The following is a 22,418-nucleotide window of genomic DNA, read 5'->3' on the forward strand; positions in this document are numbered from 1 at the left end:
GACCGGGAGAAGACCGCATTCACCACCCCGATGGGACTTAGCGAGTTCACCTGCATGCCGTTCGGACTCTGCAACGCACCAGGAACCTTCCAACGACTAATGGAGTGTTGTCTGGGCCACAGAAACTTCGAGACGGTCCTGTTGTACCTGGACGATGTCATCGTATATTCCAAGACGTATGAGGACCACCTGAAACACCTGGCGGAAGTGTTCGAGGCTCTGGCGAGTTACGGCCTAAAGGTGAAACCCTCCAAGTGTCACCTCCTGAAACCAAAGGTGCAGTACCTGGGACACGTGGTGAGCGCTGACGGAGTGGCTCCCGACCCTGATAAGATCACCGCAATTAAGGAATGGCCAAGCCCCTCCAGCGTAAAAGAAGTGCGGCAGTTCCTCGGGTTGGTAGGCTACTACCTAAGGTTTATTCCCGGTTTCACCAAAAAGGCAGCACCTATGCAGGACCTCCTGATAGGCCAGTCCCGGAAGGCCAAGAACCAGAAGCCGCCCTTCAAATGGGAGGAGCTGGAAGAAGAGTCCTTCCGCCAGCTGAAGATGGCCCTCACGGGGGACGAAATCCTGGCGTACCCGGATTATAGCCAGCCCTTTATCCTCTACACCGACGCCAGTAACATCGGGCTAGGAGCCGTACTGTCCCAGATTCAGCAAGGGAAAGAACGAGTAATCACCTACGCCAGCCGAAAACTGCGACCCACCGAAAGGAACCCCGAGAATTACAGCTCATTTAAGCTAGAGTTCCTGGCCGTGGTATGGGCAGTCACCGAGCGCTTTAAGCATTACCTCGCTTCTTCCCGGTTCACCGTGTACACGGATAACAACCCGTTGACACACCTGGACACGGCAAGACTCGGTGCCCTGGAGCAGAGGTGGATGGCCCGTCTGTCCAACTACGAGTTCACAAATACCGGGCAGGACGCTCCAATACCAACGCGGACGCCCTGTCCATGATGCCCAACCTGCCGGACGGAGGAGAAGATCCGGAGGGACTGGAAGAAGTTGAACTCCCTGCGTTCCACCGTCATGGGACTATCCAGTATTCCCACCGGGTAAGGAGTAAGCAGGCTGCTACGTTGAACCCCTTACCCCACTACAACTGGGCGGAAACGCAAGACAGCGACCCTGCCGTCCGACTGGTGAAGGAGATGCTGACTCGGCCGGAGGCTCGCCTTGAACCAGACGCTCCGGAGGAAGCCAAACAACTATGGGCAGAGAAGAGTCGACTGTTCCTTTACAAAGGGAAGTTGTGCCGCAGAATGGTTAACTCCCGGACGCATGAATTACTCTGGCAAGTAGTGGTGCCACGAAGAGACGCAGCCATGGTGATGGAGGCATACCACGACGGAGCTGGACACTTCGGGTGGAAGAAGCTGGAGTTCCTGCTGCGCGAGCGGTTCCACTGGGTAGGCATGAGGGGAACCATCGAGAAGTGGTGCAGAGACTGTGGCCCGTGCAACCTGAGAAGGAAGGACCGTGCCAGCCAGAAGGCTCCCCTGCAGTCCATCGTCACCCGGCAACCGTTGGAACTGGTAGCCTTGGATCATGTAAAACTGACCCCAAGCAGAAGTGGCTACGTCTACGCGTTAACCATCGTGGATCATTACTCCCGGTTCTTGGTTGTCGTCCCCGTCAAGGACTTAACGGCTCAAACAGCAGCTAGAGCCTTCCAGCAGCACTTCTGCCGTCCACACGGGTACCCGGACCAAGTGCTGACGGACCAGGGACCTGCCTTTGAAGCGGAGGTCTTCCAGGAATTTTGCAATCTGTATGGCTGCCGGAAGATAAGGACGACACCCTACCATCCGCAAACTAATGGACTTTGTGAAAAAATGAACCAGGTGGTAATGGATCTTCTAAAAACGTTGCCCCTGGAAGAACGCAGTCTGTGGCCTGAGAAGTTGCCCGATCTGGTGGACCTATACAACCACATCCCGGTAGGTTCCACCAACTATACCCCGGCTTACCTAATGAGGGCGAGACCTGGTAAGTTACCTGTTGACCTGGAAATGGGAGTCCTGACACCCGAGGACACTTCACCAGAAGCAGACTGGGACACAGAGAGGCAGCAACAGTACCGGAAAGTACAGGAGAGCGTGGAGCGAAGTCTCTGTCAGGCTAGGGAAAGACAAGAGAAAACTTACAACCAGTACGCTCCCGCCGTTCCCCTGGTACCCGGAGAGCAGGTCTTAAAGAGGAAAAGACGGCTCCACAAGTTGGACGACCAGTGGGAGAAGGACCCGTACACCGTACTGCCCTCAAGCCACGAGAACCCGAAGGTCTGCACCATCAGTAAAGACGGAGGGGAAACCACAGCCATTGTATCCCGGGACCACCTGAAGAACTGTCCTGAACAACTGAGGAACCCTGAAGAGGAACAAGAAGACCATCGACCCGTAGAGGAAAGGGAAGATATGGTTAGTACTGTGCTCGGGGACTTCCCTCGGTCTTGGACTCAAGTCAATGGTGCAGTTGTGGTGCCCGTACTCACCTTCCTCCAACCGTCATCCCAAGCACCTACGGAGCAACGGGTAGAGCTGGAAGAACAGCCGGTCCAGGAGGCAGAAGACCCCACACCCGCAGACCAGGAGGATCAATCCTCTGCTTGCAGTGAGCCTGCCATATCCCTAGTGAGCCAGGGAACTCGTAAACAGCTGCCCAGTTTACCCTTGACAGCTCCTACACCCTGTAGTTCGGGGCCAGACAGTCAGCTCCGTAGGTCCACTAGAGGCCAGTTACCCGCACGCTGGAGGATTTAAAGTGTATAAATTGTTTTATTTATGTTTACCTGTGTATTGTTGCTTGTGTATAATTTTGTGTTTCTAGTTATTTTTAGGAATCCTTGGTGGATCTACCGGGAATCCTTGTACAATTAGTTGGAGCGTAACCCAGGATGGACTAGAGACTGTTAAGGACTCGGGGTAGGACAGACCCCTACCTGGTTACGTCTCCCTGTTTTGGTGAAATGGACACCTTTGTTTCTTCAAAGACTGCACCCGGTTACGGACATGCCGTGACCACCTTTATGTGTTTCTTTATTGTATTGTTATTGTTATACCTTGTTATGTTTTTCTAAAAATGTGTTTAGTCCCGGAGTACTAAATTTTGCTAGGGGGGAATGTGGCACCCCAGGGGTCTGGTTTCCACAGTAATGTAATGTTATGTCTGAGAGCAGGTGGGAGGTCCTTTGGTCAGGGATCCTGTGCATGCCACACCTCCTGCCCAGTCTTGGGAGGGGAAGAACTTCCCCTGTATAAACCCGGGGCTGAGGCAGGGTTAGTCAGTCAAGGAGAGTAGAGACGAGAAACAGTCATAGGAAGAAACAGCAGAAGCTCAGTGGGAGCAATACTACTACGAGTCAGGGGCTGGCAGCTGCAGAGCTCGCCCTGACTGAGAAGCTTTCTTACCGGACCCGGCGTCCGAGGCTGTGGGGACTAACTCTTACCCAGCAGCAGAAGCCGACCGGCAGGGGATTTCAGGTCCTCAGGCCCAGAAACCCGAAGACACGGTCACACGCGTGGGACCAGCACCGCCATCGTGGAGCGGAAGCCATTAGAAGGCCCCGAGTCACCGGCCATACGGGTGAGCACCACACGGTACACTCAGGGACGTGGGCTACTTATATCCGCTTCTAGCAAGGTAGCCAGAAGAGTACAGTCAGTTTGGGAGGCCTACAACTCCGCCTGGCCAGGGGAGATCCCATCTGCTCAAGGACTGACCAGGCCCCGTTCGCTAGCAAGTACTCCGGGAGGGTCTATCGTTGTTACCAGTAAAGACCCTGAATTACACCGCACCGTCTCTGAGTGGTTCCTGCTACCCCCCATCTTCCACGTCGGCTGCCCTGAGGCCATACCCCTCCCGTTGGGGGTTATACTATCACGCTGCACCATTCTACACCGGCCTCAGCGGTCTGCCCTGCAGCGGCAGCTCCATAGCTGCAAATCAACGGGTGGCGTAGTCGACACTCAAATAACATCTATCAAGACTGCCACATACTGAGTTTGACTCCCTGGGCACGGACCGGGTCCCCGCCACTCGGAGACTACAACCCTCATCTGATCCGGTTCCGGGTAAGCCCCCCCCCCCGCGCGGGACGCTGCGCGACACAGCAGGCCCAGGGGCGCGTCACACGGATGTCACATGGATATGAGTGCAGCTCATCAGAGCCCTGGTTCTCGGCATCCGTGGGGGGTCCCAGCAGTTGGACCCCCAATATTTTTGAAGATATTCTGTATCCTGTGGATAAGGGATAACTTGCAAACTTGAGAATACCACTATAAGTCCCACTAAGTTTTCTTACATGAAAGCTGTAAGAGAATGTGTTAATTGGACAGCGCCCTTAGACTAAATGTATCTGCCCAAGGAGCCATGGGACATCACCACATTGGACTGGCAGTAGGACATGCGACCATAGTTACTAAAAAAGTTGTATTGGTGTATACATTTTTACATTGCGGAAAGAATGTTAGGTTATTAAAAATTCTCTTTAATTTCCAGGCAGATAAAAATAATCACATTTAAAGGGGCTGTCTGGTCTAAATTGATGAGCACTGTGAGGATTCGCCGATTTCTGAGCCGGGACCAGCGGGTACTTATGCTTTATGCTTACTCCCGGGCAGAGCTCAAGTGGATGCGGCCTCGCTCCGTACACTTGATACAAGTTTATGGAACGAGGCTGTGCTCACTTGATGGGCTATGCCCGGGAGTATGCATAACGCATAAGTACCCGCTGGTCCCGGCTCAGATAACGGCGAATCCTCAGTGCGTGTACTGGGGGGGATTCATAAGTCTGCAGTCACACAGAGTGACTGCAGACTTATCAATTTAGACTGTACAGCCCCTTTTAAAAAGCTTTAGGTTCACTTCCGTGCTATGTATTGGGGAAATTTATTAGTAGCTATATGTCAGATTTCAGGCTTAAAAAAAGTCGATAGAGGGCACCACATTTGCGATTTCCCAGTTTTATGACACTCTCTCGACAATTTTTATCGTGGTTGTCGTTGTGTAGGTGGCTTGTGGGACGAGGCAGGCCTTCCACGGCCCAACAGGTTTGCCACAATTTACTCTGGCAATAATAGTTAACATCAATTTGCAATCTACACCAGTCTACATCTAACATAGAATTTACTTTTTGGTCAATTTTATTAATAGGCTGCTGATTTTCCACAGTTGAAAAACCAAATACAGTATGATACCCCCACAGTGAATTCCTACAGTTCCCTCCACTCATGCAGTTTAATGACCCTGCATTACTCACCACCCCGCAAAGTATGATACCCCCACAGTGACCCCAATAAAGTATGATCGTCCTAACACAGCCCTCCATACACAACCCTCCACATTGTGTAATGGGCTGCACACAGTGTAATGGCCCCCACATAGCCCTCCAAATAATATAATGGCCCCCACATAGCCCTCCCAACAGTGTAATGGCCCCCATTGATTTAAAGAAAAAAAAAAAGAAAAATGCTCCCCGTTTCTCATTCCCCCTGCTGCTCCAGTCTCCTTAGTGTGTAGTCTGCAGCCGTACACTATTCGGCAAAGCAGGAGCGATGTAGTGACATTATCGCGCCTGCTGCGCTGAGATGTCAAAGCTCAGACGTGCAGTGAGAATGATGGAGGGAGAAGCTGAGTGCTCCCTCCTCCATCGTTGCTTTTAACTTCATCATCCACGATGCCAACACAGTTGAAAGTGCGATGCGATTGGGGGTGAGTGGCACTGCCCCCCACCCACCTCTTGACTCCCAGGCCTCATGGTGGCCTTGTGGCCTGCGGCTATCTGCTGTGTCCACTGACCCTTTGGTTGGGTAGATGTTTTTGAAAGCAACACACACAAAGTGTTGGTGTGGTTTAGAAAACCCATTTTTTAAAACCCAATTGGGGCATTCTAATTTAAAGGAGGCTCAACCCTTACTAGAAACAAAGAAAATGACGGCACTTGCACTACAAAAACTAGGTGTGGACAGGTGCTTACTAAGAGCAGCTACCTCCATATATAATGAACAAATAAAGTAGCACACTGTAACACTGAGTATATAGATATGAAATATGAAGAGCATAACTGCTGTAGAAAATAGAAATAAATGAAAAAAATTTTTGAAAATTTTTTTAGCGCATGTAAATATGAAGCATGGAAAATGAATAGCATTACTGCTGTAAATAAATGAGAAATCTTAGCGCATAAATTGGCCAATTCATGTGTACCTGACAGCCGCGGTAAGGCGTTTCTCGATGTCAGGACCTAACCATGTGAATACCTCTCTAAGAGACCTCCGTCTGCTTATGTGTGGGAAAGACAGATCCTGATGCATTTAAAACCACCTGCGGCATGAGGGTGGGGGTGGAGTGCTCAGTCAACGCTGAATCTAGTAACAAAGAAAATGACGGCACTTCCACTACAAAAACTAGGTGTCAACAGGTGCTTACTAAGAGCAGCTACCTCCATATATAATGAACAAATAAAGTAGCACACTGTAACACTGAGTATATAGATATGAAATATGAAGAGCATAAGTGCTGTAGAAAATAGAAATAAATGAAAATTTTTTGAAAATTTTTTTAGCGCATGTAAATATGAAGTATGGAAAATGAATAGCAATAGGTCTCTTAGAGAGGTATTCACATTGGTAGGTCCTGACATCGAGAAACGCCTTACCGCGGCTGTCAGGTACACATGAATTGGCCAATTTATGCGCTAAGATTTCTCATTTATTTACAGCAGTAATGCTATTCATTTTCCATACTTCATATTTACATGCGCTAAAAAAATTTTCAAAAAATGTTTTCATTTATTTCTATTTTTTACAGCAGTTATGCTATTCATATTTCATATCTATATACTCAGTGTTACAGTGTGCCACTTTATTTGTTCAACCCTTACTAGAGTCCTCCATCAGAGAGCTCAGAGTGGCTACACTGAACATCTCTCTGAATGCCCAGTGCATCCGCACACTACATGGACAGCCTGGAACCTTTATTTAGGCAACTATCTATCCTGCCAGTCTCTAACAATGGAGCATTTAAAGAACAAAACCTAAAAAATTCCAAGTAATCCACTTGATCTTCCTCTGCCTCTGTGTATATACAGTCATCACTAGTTACTAGTTAGAATTCATGAGTTGAAATGGAAAATCTTTTCTATAATGTGTTTTGAGCTTTGTTTGTAAGGCTCTTAATATTACAATTGGTGTGAAAGATGAGAAATAATTTTGTAAAAGCGCCAAGTAACGCAAAAGTCATGCCCTTTATAGACCTTGCCATGCACGTCACATGCAGGCAGTAAAGTGGTGACCATGACTGTGCCTTATGGCAAATGGTTGTGTACTACACCCAGACTATATTCCTTGTCGCTGTTATATCACACCAGCAAAATAAACTATAAAAGTGTCCATATTATTGCACGTTCCTAATCTTATACGAATACTTCTCTCTGTCTCTCTGCTTTCATTACAATTCAGTTTACAAAAAAATTCATCCTAATTTTTTTTTTTTCCCCCAGATATCTACTGAAGCTAGCAGAATTGTTTGAAAAACTCCGGGTAAGCTTTATTTTATATAGATTTTTTTTTTCTTTTCTTATTTTTGCTACTCTTGCAAAAATTATTGTACTTGGCGCTTGCAAATTTTGCCATCTTTTTTTGTTTCAGAAAGTAGAAGCCCGAGTTGCATCAGATGAAGACTTGAAGCTATCAGAACTGTTAAGATACTATATGCTCAATATTGAGGCAGCCAAGGTGTGTGTGTGTGTGTGTGTGTGGGTGGAAATACACTGCTCAAAAAAATAAAGGGAACACTCCTAGATCTGAATGAAAGAAATATTCTGACAACAAAATCACACAAAAATCATCAATGGAAATCAAATTTATTAACCAATGGAGGCCTGGATTTTGAGTCACCCCAAAATTAAAGTGGAAAAACACACTATATGCTGATCCAACTTTGATGTAATGTCTTTAAAACAAGTAAAAATGAGGCTCAGTATTGTGTGTGGCCTCCATTTGCCTGTATGACCTCCCTACAACGCCTGGGCATGCTCATGATGAGGTTGCGGATGGTCTCCTGTGGGATCTCCTCCCAGACCTGGACTAAAGCATCTGCCAACTCCTGCACAGTCTGTGGTGCAACTTGACCTTGGTGGATGGAGCGAGACATGATGCCTTCATCTTGCAGGAACTGCTGACACACTCCAGCCACATGAGGTCTGGCATTGTCCTGCATTAGGAGGAATCCAGGGCCAACCGCACCAGCAAATGGTATCACAAGGGGTCTGAGGATCTCATCTCGGTACCTAATGGCAGTCAGGCTACCTCTGGCGAGCACATGGAGGGCTGTGCAGCCCTCCAAAGAAATGCCACCCCACACCATTACTGACCCACTGTCAAACCGGTCATGCTGAAGGATGTTGCAGGCAGCAGATCGCTCTCCACAGCGTCTCCAGACTCTGCACGTCTGTCACTTGTGCTCAGTGTGAACCTGCTTTCATCTGTAAAGAGCACAGGGCGCCACTGGCGACTTTGCTAATCCTGGTGTTCTGTGGCAAAAGCCAAGCATCCTGCATGGTGTTGGGCTGTGAGCACAACCCCCATCTGGATGTCAGGCCCTCATACCACCCTCATGGAGTTGGTTTCTAACAGTTTGTGCAGACACATGCACATTTGTGGCCTGCTGGAGGTCATTTTGCAGGCCTCTGGCAGTTCTCCTCCTGTTCCTCCTTGCACAAAGGCGGAGGTAACTGTCCTGCTGCTGGGTTGTTGCCCTCCTATGGCTACCTCCACATCCCCTGGTATCTGCTCAATGCTCTGGACACTGTGCTGACAGGCACAGCTACCCTTCTTGCCACAGCTCGCACTGATGTGCCATCCTGGATGAACTGCACTACCTGAACAACTTCTGTGGATTGTACTGTACACACCGCCTCATGCTACTGTACCTCTAGGGGTGAGAGCAATGGCAAAATGAAAAAGTGACCAAAACAGCCAAAAAGGATGAGAACAGAGAAATGGTCTGTGGTCACCACCTGCAGAACCACTCCTTTTATAGGGGGTATCTTGCTAATTGCCTATCATTTCTACCAGTTGTCTGTTCCATTTGCACAAAGCAGGAGAAATTGATTCACAATTGGTGTTGCTTCATAACTGGACAGGTAGATTTCACAGAAGTGTTATTGACTTGGAGGTATATTGTGTTGTTTAAGTGTTCCCTTTATTTTTTTGAGCTGTATATATGTGTATGTGTAATATATATATATATTATATTATATTATATTATTAGTGTGTGTGTGTGTGTGTATTATATTATTCTCCTATCCAATGTCCTTCAGGACCTTCTGCTGAGAAGGACAAAGAGCCTGGTCGAATATGAGAACTCAAACAAAGCTCTTGATAAGGCCAGGTTGAGAAGCAAAGACGTGAAACAGGCTGAGTTGCAACAACAACAGTGCTGCCAGAAATTTGAGAAGCTTTCGGAGTCTGGTAAACAAGGTAGGGATGAGTGGTACTCCACTTCTCCGTCATCACTTCCTTCTTCAGACTGCATACTTCACTAGCGTAACCGCTCTCATATTATTACTGCACATTGAACTACTTTTCCTTCCAACAAGTTCAAGAATGGGGAAAAAAAATTGACTAGTATCAGTAACAATAATGTATGTATGTACAGTACAGACCAAAAGTTTGGACACGCCTTCTCATTTAAAGATTTTTCTGTATTTTCATTACTATGAAAATTGTACATTCACACTGAAGGCATCAAAACTATTAATTAATACATGTGGAATTATATACTTAACAAAAAAGTGTGAAACAACTGAAAATATGTCTTATATTCTAAGTTCTTCAAAGTAGCCCTCCTTTTGCTTTGATGACTGCTTTGCACACTCTTGGCATTCTCTTGATGAGCTTCAAGAGGTAGTCACCGAAAATGGTCTTCACTTCACAGGTGTGCCCTGTCAGGTTTAATAAGTGGGATTTCTTGCCTTATAAATGGGGTTGGGACCATCAGTTGTGTTGTGCAGAAGTCTGGTGGATTCACAGCTGATAGTCCTACTGAATAGACTGTTAGAATTTGTATTATGGCAAGAAAAAAGCAGCTAAGTAAAGAAAAATGAGTGACCATCATTACTTTAAGAAATGAAGGTCAGTCAGTGCGAAAAATTGGACAAACTTTGAAAGTGTCCCCAAGTGCAGTTGCAAAAACCAAGTGCTACAAAGAAACTGGCTCACATGAGGACCGCTCCAGGAAAGGAAGACCAAGAGTCACCTCTGCTTCTGAGGATAAGTTTATCCGAGTCACCAGCCTCAGAAATCGCAGGTTAACAGCAGCTCAGATTAGAGACCAGGTCAATGCCACACAGAGTTCTAGCAGCAGACACATCTCTACAACAACTATTAAGAGGAGACTTTGTGCAGCAGGCCTTCATGGTAAAATAGCTGCTAAGGACAGGCAACAAGCTGAAGGGACTTGTTTGGGCTAAAGAACACAAGGAGTGGACATTAGACCAGTGGAAATCTGTGCTTTTGTCTGATGAATCCAAATTTGAGATCTTTGGTTCCAACCACCGTGTCTTTGTGCGACAAAGAAAAGGTGTACGGATGGACTCTACATGCCTGGTTCCCACCGTGAAGCATGGAGGAGGAGGTGTGATGGTGTGGGGGTGCTTTGCTGGTGACACTGTTGGGGATTTATTCAAAATTGAAGGCATACTGAACCAGCATGGCTACCACAGCATCTTGCAGCGGCATGCTATTCCATCCGGTTTGCGTTTAGTTGGACCATCATTTATTTTTCAACAGGACAATGACCCCAAACACACCTCCAGGCTGTGTAAGGGCTATTTGACCAAGAGGGAGAGTGATGGGATGCTACGCCAGATGACCTGGCCTTCACAGTCACCAGACCTGAACCCAATCGAGATGGTTTGGGGTGAGCTGGACCGCAGAGTGAAGGCAAAAGGGCCAACAAGTGCTAAGCATCTCTGGGAACTCCTTCAAGATTGTTGGAAGACCATTTCCGGTGACTACCTCTTGAAGCTTATCAAGAGAATCCCAAGAGTGTGCAAAGCAGTCATCAAAGCAAAAGGTGGCTACTTTGAAGAACCTAGAATATAAGACATATTTTCAGTAGTTTCACACTTTTTTGTTAAGTATATAATTCCACATGTGTTAATTCATAGTTTTGATGCCTTCAGTGTGAATATACAATTTTCATAGTCATGAAAATACAGAAAAAAAAATCTTTAAATGAGAAGGTGTGTCCAAACTTTTGGTCTGTAGTGTGTGTGTGTGTGTGTGTGTGTGTGTGTGTGTGTGTGTGTGTATATATAGATCTAGATTTATTTTTTTTTATTATAGAGAGAGCGATATCGTAAGTGGAATAATGTTTATTCTCTGTGTTGAGGACATGAGCTTCCCCAGGGTCCTGTACTTTATACACAGGGTATCCAAAATAAGCCATCTTCACCTGACGCCCAGGGGAGCTGCTTTTCCTGGTATATGCAGAAAGCGGTGCAGAACATGTAATACAGCATTGTACTAGACAGCCAATCAATGCATGAACTTAAATACAGGCGTTTTATTGTTCAGTAATAAATTAAAAATCACATAGATGAACAAGAACTTGTACTTCTGATGTTCTCTTTAAAATCTATATCTTGGTAGCAGAATCAGATTTTAAGCAGTAAAGTTACGACTAGTGATCTTTACTGGCTGTAATAGATATACCTACAAGTGTAAGTTCCCTGGTGGAGTTTTTGCTGCACTTGGTGCTAGAAATCTTTGGCCGTTTTACAATAGCAGCATAATCAATGAGATTCATGTGGGTTTTTCTGCGCTTTTGAGTCCTGCTGCGTCTTTGCCACGACACAGCATGCCGTTTCTTTCAGTGTTTTTGTAGCGCATTTCACTCATTTAAAATGAATGGGTAAAAAATTCAACAAGAACATGAGTGTTGTACGCAGCAAAAATAAAAAACGCTGCAAAAAACGCCAAGTTTACTTATACTCTAAGAATGCATTCACGCTTTGTTTTTAGTTTTTTGCAATTGAAATGCACTTAATTATGCAGCGAGTTTCCAGTATCTTGGCAAAAGATGCTTTTCTGCCGCGTTTGAAGCATAAAGCTACAATTTGGCTGCAGCATGTGAATGCACTCTTAGGCTGTTGTCCAGAAACCTTTTGTGTTGAGAGAATTTATCTAGTAGGTATCTGCATATTTCTGATGTGGTCGCATTGAACTACTATGGAGGCCGGTGGTAGTCCACCAATGAGAGAGTAATAGTATATCCAAATGATGAGAAAATCCCTATACGCATACTTGTATCCCATGACTATATTAACACAGCGTAAATAAATAGCCATTTGTGAGTTGAAGAAAATTTCACAACAGAAGTTTTCCTTCTTTGGAAATCTCACCTTTACTGTGACTTCTGTTCTAGAACTGACCAGCTTTAAACAGAGAAGAGTATCTGCTTTCCGAAAAAACCTGGTGGAGATGACAGAGCTAGAAATTAAGCATGCCAAGGTTTGTGGTGTCAGCGCTTAGCTTTATTATATCAGTTCACATTACAGTGCAAAATGCTGACGTGTGAATAAGACCTTAGCCTTAGCCCTTGATTTGCTCCAAATTTTTATTTTAATGTTTTGCCTATTTTTACTTTTAGAAGTTTTTTTAATTTTGCAACTTTTTAAATACAATTGTTAAACCCTCTGCTACTCCGACAGTCTTTTTCTGACTGGGCTACAGGGTTGACATAATGTGATGGAGTGAGGTCAATTGTTGCTAATTTCATTATTTTGAAGCATAAACAGCAATATCAGAGTTTTTCATGACTCCTGACAATGGCTGTGAGATAGAAACCCACTTATACATTAATGGGCTGACACTCTGGACCCCATAACATGCAGAAAGCAGTGACCATGGCTCCTGCGTTACTTGGTGCAATGCTGCTCTTGTTCATTTTTATTTTATTTTTTTAAAGCGCAGTCCCATTCGTACAAACTTGTATAACTTCTGTAAATCTCTATGATAAATGCATATGCAATTGGCTTGTAAACCAGCCCAAGTGTGAAGGCAAGCGGCTATGGAATGCTGCAAAATGGATACAATGTATTATAATACATTGTGCCTCCAGAGCTTGAGGGGGCTGCTGAGGACGTCAAGACAAGAACATCATAGAGAGAATCATGCAGAGTATCTTGGTGATTTTTTACATAATTACAAAATTCTTATGAACGTATGTAGGATAATCACACTAGCTTTATGGAGCGGGCTAAGGGGCCCATATCTGCCAGGTTTATACTGGACTCCTTAAGAGATTGCAGATTTCACAATGAACCAGTATTACCGTGCACGGAGTAAGCGATCAGAGAATCAGGTCCTTAATGATGAAGGTTGTGTCATTTTTACTACAAAGTGGATATCTTAAAATCAAAGCCCCCCCCCCCCCCCAAAAAAAAAAATTAAAGTAAATTAAAAATTATGGAATTGCTTCTATCTATCTAGATTATCGAAGGCAGCATTGCTCTTTGGAAAAATAAAAAAAAGGTGTGAGAAAGTTTCACATTTGGAGCCAAAATGTCTCATCAGCCCTTGTGGGCTAATAAATCACTTTTTTTTATTTTTTCCAAAGAGGAGAGCTGTCTTCGTTTTCTGTATCTACTTAAAGGTTTGGAACTTGCCTGGAGGACGTGCACCCGTTCAGCGTTGTATGTTTGCTGGTGCTGCTTTTTTTTTTCTTCATCTAAAATGAATAGTGTCTTTCAAAACTATAACTTATCTTATCATGCCGATCAAGAAAAACAACTCATATGACAATATCCGAGAAGAAATAAGTTATTGTTCGTAGAAGACTAGGAGAAAACCAAAGCAAAAATATGAAAATTCTCTGCGTCTCCAACAAGTGATAGTTCCTTCCTTTTGTTTCTTTAACAGAATAACATGTCCTTATTACAAAGCTGCATCGACCTCTTTAAGAACAGCTAAAAAGGAGCCATGACCTCAAGAAGCACCAATTGCACTTCCGACTTCCTGAGCAGAGCGGCTCCATCTTCATGTGATCATAACTTTGGGTCTTTGAGCATTATCATGATAGAAGTTAATACATTATTATATGTGTATTGTAAAGTTTCTAATAATGGGGGAAATCAAATTTTGTGACATGTTTTCTTCAAAGAGGTTGCCCAGCCTTAAGAATATCGATGACTTGACAAAGGGACAGGTCATCAATATTGGATTGGTGGGGGTCCGACACCTGGCACCCCCTCCAATCAGCCGGATATTAAGAGTGAACTTTGTCGGAAAATCACAGCTCCATTCACTATGTAGTGGCGGTTTCCAAGAACTGCAGCTCTTCTCTAATTCAGTAAGAGCTGTGGTGTTCTGGCGACGTTCACACCCGTGGAGCTAAAAGCAGCTGTTTGGTGGGGTTCGGAGTGCTAGATCCCACAGATCTGATTTTGAAGAGCTATTCCTAGGACAGGTCATCAAACTCAGGCAACTCCTTTAAGCTTTTCCTATGAAGTTATCTTTTTCATGTATTTGTTCATCAAGATGTTCTTTGTGTGTATATATTTATATTAATATATACAATAAAGATTTACATTGTGTTCATTCATTTTTCTCGAGAAATTTATTTTGTATAAACAAGAGTATTTTTTATTTTTGTTTTGTTAAATATTTCACCATTTTGCTTCTACAGGCTTTTTATTTCCCTGCACCTTTCTATCTGGGTTTAAGGACTTGTATCATATTTTTAAATGGGTAAAATTGCAAAGTGCTAATAAAACCTTTTCATTTTACTAATTAACCCCTTCACCACCGGGTCATTTTCCATTTTTATTTCCGTTTTTTGCTCCCCGTCTTCCCAGAGCCAAGATCTTTTTTATTTTTCAGTCAATATAGCTGTGTGAAGGCTTGTTTTGTGCAGGACAAGTTATACTTTTGAACGACACCATTGGTTTAACCATATCGTGCACTGGAAATTGGGGAAAAAAATTCAAAGTGAGGTGAAATTGCAAAAAAAAATGCAATTACACAATTGTGCTTTTTTTTTTTTTTTTTCTTTTTTACCATGTTCACTAAATTCTAAAACTGACCTGCCAATAACATTCTCCAGGTCACTACAAGTTTGTAGATATCAAACTTTTTATAGGTTCTTTTCTATTTAAGTGGTAAAAAAAATCCAAACTTTTTGTTAAAAAAACAAAGCAAAAAACAAGTGTCATTTTCCAGTACCCATAGCGTCTCCAATTTTCGGGACTGGGCTGGGTGAGGGCTTATGTTTTGTGTGCTGAGCTCATGTTTTTATTGATGCAATGTTTTGATTGCCTTTTATTGCAATGTTGTGGCGACCAAAAAAACGTAATTCTGCCGTTTTTATTTTTTTCTTGTTACACTGCTTACTGATCGGATTAATTATTTTTATATTCTTATAGATCAGGCGATTCTGAACTCGGCAATACCAAATAAGTATATGTGTTTTATATATATATATATCACACACACACACACTGGTGGCCAAAGGTATTGGCACCCCTGCAATTCTGTCAGATAATACTCAGTTTCTTCCTGAAAATGATTGCAATCACAAATTATTTGGTATTATTATCTTCATTTAATTTGTCTTCAATGAAAAAACACTAAAAGAATTGTCCTAAAGCCAAATTGGATATAATTCCACACCAAACCTAAAAAAGGGGGTGGACAAAAGTATTGGCACTGTTTGAAAAATCATGTGATGCTTCTCTAATTCGTGTAATTAACAGCATCTGTAACTTACCTGTGGCACCTAACAGGTGTTGGCAATAACTAAATCACACTTGCAGCCAGTTAACATGCATTAAAGTTGACTCAACCTCTGTCCTGTGTCCTTGTGTGTACCACATTGAGCATGGAGAAAAGAAAGAAGACCAAAGAACTGTCTGAGGACTTGAGAAACCAAATTGTGAGGAAGCATGAGCAATCTCAAGGCTACAAGTCCATCTCCAAAGACCTGAATGTTCCTGTGCCTTCCGTGCGCAGTGTCATCAAGAAGTTTAAAGCCCATGGCACTGTGGCTAACCTCCCTAGATGTGGACGGAAAAGAAAAATTGACGAGAGATTTCAACGCAAGATTGTGCGGATGGTGGATAAAGAACCTCGACTAACATCCAAACAAGTTCAAGCTGCCCTGCAGTCCGAGGGTGCAACAGTGTCAACCCGTACTATCCGTCGGCGTCTGAATGAAAAGGGACTGTATGGTAGGATACCCGGAAGACCCCACTTCTTACCCCGAGACATAAAAAAAAAGCCAGGCTGGAGTTTGCCAAAACTTACCTGAGAGAGCCTAAAACGTTTTGGAAGAATGTTCTCTGGTCAGATGAGACAAAAGTAGAGCTTTTTGGGAAAAAGCATCAACATAGAGTGTACAGGAAAAAAAAGAGGCATTCAAAGAAAAGAACACGGTCCCTACAGTCAAACATGGCGGAGGTTCCCTGATGTTTTGGGGTTGCTTTGCTGTCTCTGGCACTGGACTGCTTGACCGTGTGCATGGCATTATGAAGTCTGAAGACTACCAACAAATTTTGCAGCATAATGTAGGGCCCAGTGTGAGAAAGCTGGGTCTCCATCAGAGGTCATGGGTGTTCCAGCAGGACAATGACCCAAAACACACTTCCAAAAGCACTATAAAATGATTTGAGAGAAAGCACTGGAGACTTCTAAGGTGGCCAGCAATGAGTCCAGACCTGAATCCCATAGAACACCTGTGGAGAGATCTCAAAATGGCAGTTTGGAGAAGGCACCCTTCAAATATCAGGGACCTGGAGCCGTTTGCCAAAGAAGAATGGTCTACAATTCCAGCAGAGCATTGTAAGAAACTCATTGATAGTTACCGGAAGCGGTTGTCCGCAGTTATTTTGGCTAAAGGTTGTGCAACCAAGTATTAGGCTAAGGGTGCCAATACTTTTGTCTGGCCCATTTTTGGAGTTTTGTGTGAAATGATCAATGATTTGATTTTTGCTTCATTCTCTTTTGTGTTTTTTTCTTGCAAGCAAATTAAATGAAGAGAATAATACCAAAGAATTTGTGATTGCAATCATTTTCAGGAAGAAACTGAGTATTATCTGACAGAATTGCAGGGGTGCCAATACTTTTGGCCACCACTGTATGTATATGTATAATATATTTGATTTTTTTATTTTATTTCGAATGGGGCAAAAGGGGGGTGATTTGAACTTTTTTTTTTTTTTTATATATATGTTTTTTATTTTAAACTTTCTTTCTTTTTACTTCCTTCAGCTGTCTCCATGGGAGACTAGAAGCTGCGATCTTCTGATCGCTTTTGTTCACACATAGCTGGGCTTCAGCTATGTTGTCATGCCAACCGCGATCATGTGACTGGGCAGATCTGATGATGCGTTTCCGGCACTGCCATGTTAAATACCGCTGGCTGAGTTTGTCAGCTTCATTTAGCATGTTAACAGCCGCGGGTAGATCGCGATTCCACCCGCAGCTGGTAGGGGCACATGACAGCTGATAAGATCAGCTGTCATGTGCCTGAAAATATGCAGGCTCAGCGCTGGAGCCCGCATAGAGTGCAGGGACATGACCGTTGATGTGTGTGTATATATATATATACGTCATCGGTTGTGAATGGGTTAAAAATCCTCTCCATTTTTAAGATGGGTAGTATTTTAATTTTTGTGGCTTACTGCCTCTTTCCTTGGTTAATGGCCACGTAAGTAGTCTATCAGCTGTGGCCAGTCTCCTAGGCAAGGTAGAAAGCTTTCTAAGCACACCTTTGAGGTTAGTATCATTGCTTGAATTTCTCAGCCCCAGTCCCCACGCTCCTCTAATGCTGTAGAGGAAACGCTGTCTAATCTGCAGCTCTGGAAAGTGCACAATTTAGACCAGCGGCTCAAGCACATCACTGGTCTGAACTGTTAAATCATCAGGAGCACACTCTCTTCCTGGCAAACGGAGAGGCAAAGGAGCAGAGCGCTCATGAGGACAGAAGGTAAGACTCTTCCTGTAACTTAGAAATTCTCCATAAGAAAGAACTTGCTGAAGGATTCTACCTCTTTTATCTATGTGTTTCTAAACTCATCTGTGCTGACTTGTGACCACAGACCACATCAAAGTTGAGTTGAACTAGGTCAAATTCACCATGAACTATGAAGTGCAGATTCTTTTTGATTCTCGCTCCGCCAGACATCTCTGCCTCCTTGCATTTCAAATTAGAAGCAGACATAGGCCTTTCTCCTTATGAGCAGACACAATGGGCTGTTTTACTAGCTTATGAATCTTCCATCGTCTCACGCTCTAAATTGCACAAGTTTATGCCCTACATTGACCCCATTTCCTGTCGATGTGGAAGGGAAGAATGTACCTTTTTTATATATCTTTTATCCTTACTCCTCTCTGTTTTGGAGAGAGATACAAAAAAGTATGTAAAGTTACGGATGCTGCAATACAGCTGGACCTCATCAATCACTGACCATTCTGATCTCTTCATACAAACCTTTTACTCCTTCATTTTCTGGTGATGGCAGTAAGAACATACAGGTGCATCTCACAAAATTAGAATATCATCAAAAAGTAAATTTATTTCAGTTCTTCAATACAAAAAGTATAGTCATATAGTATATAGTCATTACAAACAGAGTGATCTATCTCGTGTTTATTTCTGTTAATGTTAAGGATTATGGCTTACAGCCAATGAAAACACAAAAATCATTATCTCAGTAAATTAGAATACTTTATAACAGCTTGAAAAATGTTTTTAAAATCCGAAATGTTGGCCTACTGAAATGTATGTTCAGTAAATGCACTCAATACTTGGTCTGGGCTCCTTTTGCATCAATGTGGCGTGGCATGGAGGCGATCAGCCTGTGGCACTGCTGAGGTGTTATGGAAGCCCAGGTTGCTTTGATAGCCTTCAGCTCGTCTGCATTGTTGGGTCTGGTGTCTCTCATCTTCCTCTTGCCAATACTCCATAGATTCTCTATGGGGTTAAGGTCAGGCGAGTTTGCTGGCCAATCAAGCACAGTGATACTGTTGTTTTTAAACCAGGTATTGGTACTTTTGGCAGTGTGGACAGGTGCCAAGTCCTGCTGGAGAATGACATTTCCATCTCCAAAAAGCTTGTCGGCAGAGAGAAGCATGAAGTGCTCTAAAATTTCCTGCGCTGACTTTGGTCTTTATAAAACACAGTGGACCTACACCAGCTGATGACATGGCTCCCCAAACCATCACTGATTGTGGAAACTTCACACTAGACCTCAAGCATCTTGGATTGTGTGCCTCAGGGTTCTGTTTCAAGTGCAGAGAGCATCATAAAGACCAAGGAACACACCAGGCAGGTCCGAGATACTGTTGTGACCAAGTTTAAAGCCGGATTTGGATACAAAAAGACTTCCCAAGTTTTAAACATCTCCAGGAGCACTGTGCAAGCGATCATATTGAAATGGAAGGGGTATCAGACTACTGCAAATCTACCAAGACCCGGCCTTCCCTCTAAACTTTCATCTCAAACAAGGAGAAGACTGATCAGAGATGCAGCCAAAAGGCCCATGATCACTCTGGATGAACTGCAGAGATCTACAGCTGAGGTGGGAGTGTGTGTCCATAGGACAACAATCAGTCGTACATTGCACAAATCTGGCCTTTATGGAAGAGTGGCAAGAAGAAAGCCATTTCTCAAAGATATCCATAAAAAGTCTCTTTTGAAGTTTGCCACAAGCCACCTGGGAGACACACCAAACATGTGGAATAAGGTGCTCTGGTCAGATGAAACCAAAGAACTTTTTGGCCACAATGCAAAACGATATGTTTGGCGTAAAAGCAACACAGCTCATCACCCTCAAAACACAATCCCCACTGTCAAACATGGTGGTGGCAGCATCATGGTTTGGGCCTACTTTTCTTCAGCAGAGACAGGGAAGATGGTTAAAATTGATGGGACGATGGACGGAGCCAAATACAGGACCATTCTGGAAGAAAACCTGTTGGAGTCTGCAAAAGACCTGAGACTGGGACGGAGATTTATCTTCCAACAAGACAATGATCCCAAACATAAAGCAAAATCTACAATGAAATGGTTCAAAAATAAACGTATCCAGGTGTTAGAATGGCCAAGTCAAAGTCCAGACCTGAATCCAATCGAGAATCTGTGGAAAGAGCTGAAAACTGCTGTTCACAAACTCCCTCCATCCAACCTCAATGAGCTCGAGCTGTTTTGCAAGGAAGAATGGGCAAGAATTTCAGCCTATCGATGTGCAAAACTGATAGACATACCCCAAGCGACTTGCAGCTGTAATCGCAACAAAAGGTGGCGCTACAAAGTATTAACTCAAGGGGGCTGAATCATATTGCACGCCCCACTTTTCAGTTTTTAATTTGTTAAAGAGTTTAAAATATCCAATAAATTTCGTTCCACTTCACGATTGTGTCCCACTTGTTGATTCTTCCCGTGTGTGTGTATATGTATATGTGTGTGTGTGTGTGTGTGTGTGTGTGTGTGTATGTATGTATGTATGTATGTATAATATATATATATATATATAATCTCACAAAATTGAAAAAGACCATGTTAAATTCTGAAAGAAAGTGCATAGGAAAAATAAATATATATCAGTAAAAGATTATAAAATACCAGTGCATGATTAAGAAATTAAATTGAATGTAAAAGGTACCCCCAAAATTTATAGATATCTAATGAATAAAGTGCTAATTGTTAACTCTCAAAAATGGGGCATGTAGTTGTGGACAATGAATGTCCCATATGAATAGATAACAGTGCTTATAGTTGAGTCCCTATATATGGGATATATGCGACGGTATAATGAACACTGAGACTATCAGATGGGGCAGTCCTACCATATATTCAATGCATAGTATATTATGCTGAGGTGAACATACCTCTATAGGGAGGGGGGCCAAGGAGGATTACCGCCAGGATGCATCCACCCGGACGCGCGTTTCGGCGTCTGCATTCGTCAATAGAGCTGGACACTCCGCTGTCACTCATCAATCACTGACCCTTCTGATCTCTTCATACAAACCTTTTAATCCTTCGTTTTCTGGTGATGGCAGTAAGAACATACATCCCTTTGCTTTGGATGAAAACCAGAATCTTCCTAATATTTTCCTTTTGGATCTTTAAAGTCAAGGATATTATGCATGTGGAGATCTGATGTCCTCACTACGGGACTCCCATGATAAATTCCATAAAACATGGCATGCCATGCTTACGTTTCTGGGCTTTTCTTAATATTTGGTGCTCTTTCACTCCAATGAGTTAATAAATCCGCTCTTGTGATTCTTTGGATTAGTCTGTTACTTTGAGAGAATGTGAACCTTTTTTGTTCCAAGTCTGCCTTCGTCATCTGCTTCAGTCTTCCTTCCTTTCCACCACCCTCTCTTAATCTCTTTTTTTGGGTTGGCAATTACGTAGGCCCCTCATTAGGTCTATATATGTGTTAAAATGGATTATCGATCATAGGTGGTTCTACCTTGATGTTTGTAAAAACCATATTCTGTCTGAAATCACCTTTTTGTATATTTTGGATGATTTTCTCCTTCCCCCATGACGGCACCACGGAGAGAGGGGATACGCCCTTCAAGGACAGGAAACCTACAGATAAAAGGGCGGTACCTCTCTCCCGCATCAGCTGGTTTCCTGTCCTTGACGGGACCCTACAGTCCGGAGGAGGCATACCTTAAGAAGACCTCCAGTGATAATAGAAAGGCCCCCCAATGAAGATTTGCCCCGGGTGGGGGGAAGGCTATCAAGTTTTCTCCCGGCCTGGGAGCTAATATCCAACAGCTCATGGATTCTGACCCTAATTCAATCGGGCCTGAAACTCCAGTTCTTCAAAGTCCCTCAGAGAAACTTTATTATAACCCCCGAAAGATCTTCAGACGAGGAGCAACTAGCCTTGGAGCAGGAAATCCGGGGACTAGTAGGGAAAGCAGTCCTCCAGGAGGTCCCAGGGGGGGAGGAAGGCATGGGCTTCTATTCTCCACTATTACTGAGATAAAAAACAGATGGGACATACAGGACGATTGTGAAACTGAAAAAGCTGAACAAGCTGTTGAAGGTGGAACCCTTCAAAATGGAAACAATAAAATCTTCAATAAAAATGCTGTTTCCTGGTTGTTTCATGGCCGTCCTGGACTTAAAAGACTCTTATTATCACGTCCCGATACACAAGGACTGCCAGAAGTTCCTCAGGGTAGCTGTTCCTATGGGTGGAGTGGTCAAGCACTACCAATATACAGCCCTCCCATTCGGCATAGCCATAGCCCCAAGGGTCTTCACCAAAGTGGTTGCAGAGGTGATGGCTCATCTAAGGGAGCAGACCACCCTGGTCGTCCCATACCTAGACGACTTCCTGATAATAGGCAGCTCCTTCCTAGACTGTAAATCCCATCTGG

The 22,418-nt window shown here is 43.8% G+C and overlaps 1 protein-coding gene across 1 annotated transcript in view; it reads left to right on the top strand.

Moving 5' to 3' along the window:
- The window catches only part of SNX5 (sorting nexin 5), a 91,151-nt gene extending 76,539 nt beyond the window's left edge, over positions 1–14,612 (top strand). The window contains exons 9-13 of the mRNA XM_073672489.1: positions 7,508–7,547; positions 7,656–7,742; positions 9,329–9,488; positions 12,439–12,524; positions 13,935–14,612. Of these exons, the coding sequence (XP_073528590.1) occupies positions 7,508–7,547; positions 7,656–7,742; positions 9,329–9,488; positions 12,439–12,524; positions 13,935–13,985 (424 nt within the window). The 3' untranslated portion in view covers positions 13,986–14,612. The remainder of the gene's footprint in view (positions 1–7,507; positions 7,548–7,655; positions 7,743–9,328; positions 9,489–12,438; positions 12,525–13,934) is intronic.
- The last annotated feature ends 7,806 nt before the right edge of the window (positions 14,613–22,418 follow it).

This window comes from Phyllobates terribilis, unplaced genomic scaffold, assembly GCF_046119375.1.
Source record: "Phyllobates terribilis strain yellow unplaced genomic scaffold, ASM4611937v1 Scaffold_3__8_contigs__length_932513732, whole genome shotgun sequence".
NCBI classification, from domain to species: Eukaryota; Metazoa; Chordata; class Amphibia; order Anura; family Dendrobatidae; genus Phyllobates; species Phyllobates terribilis.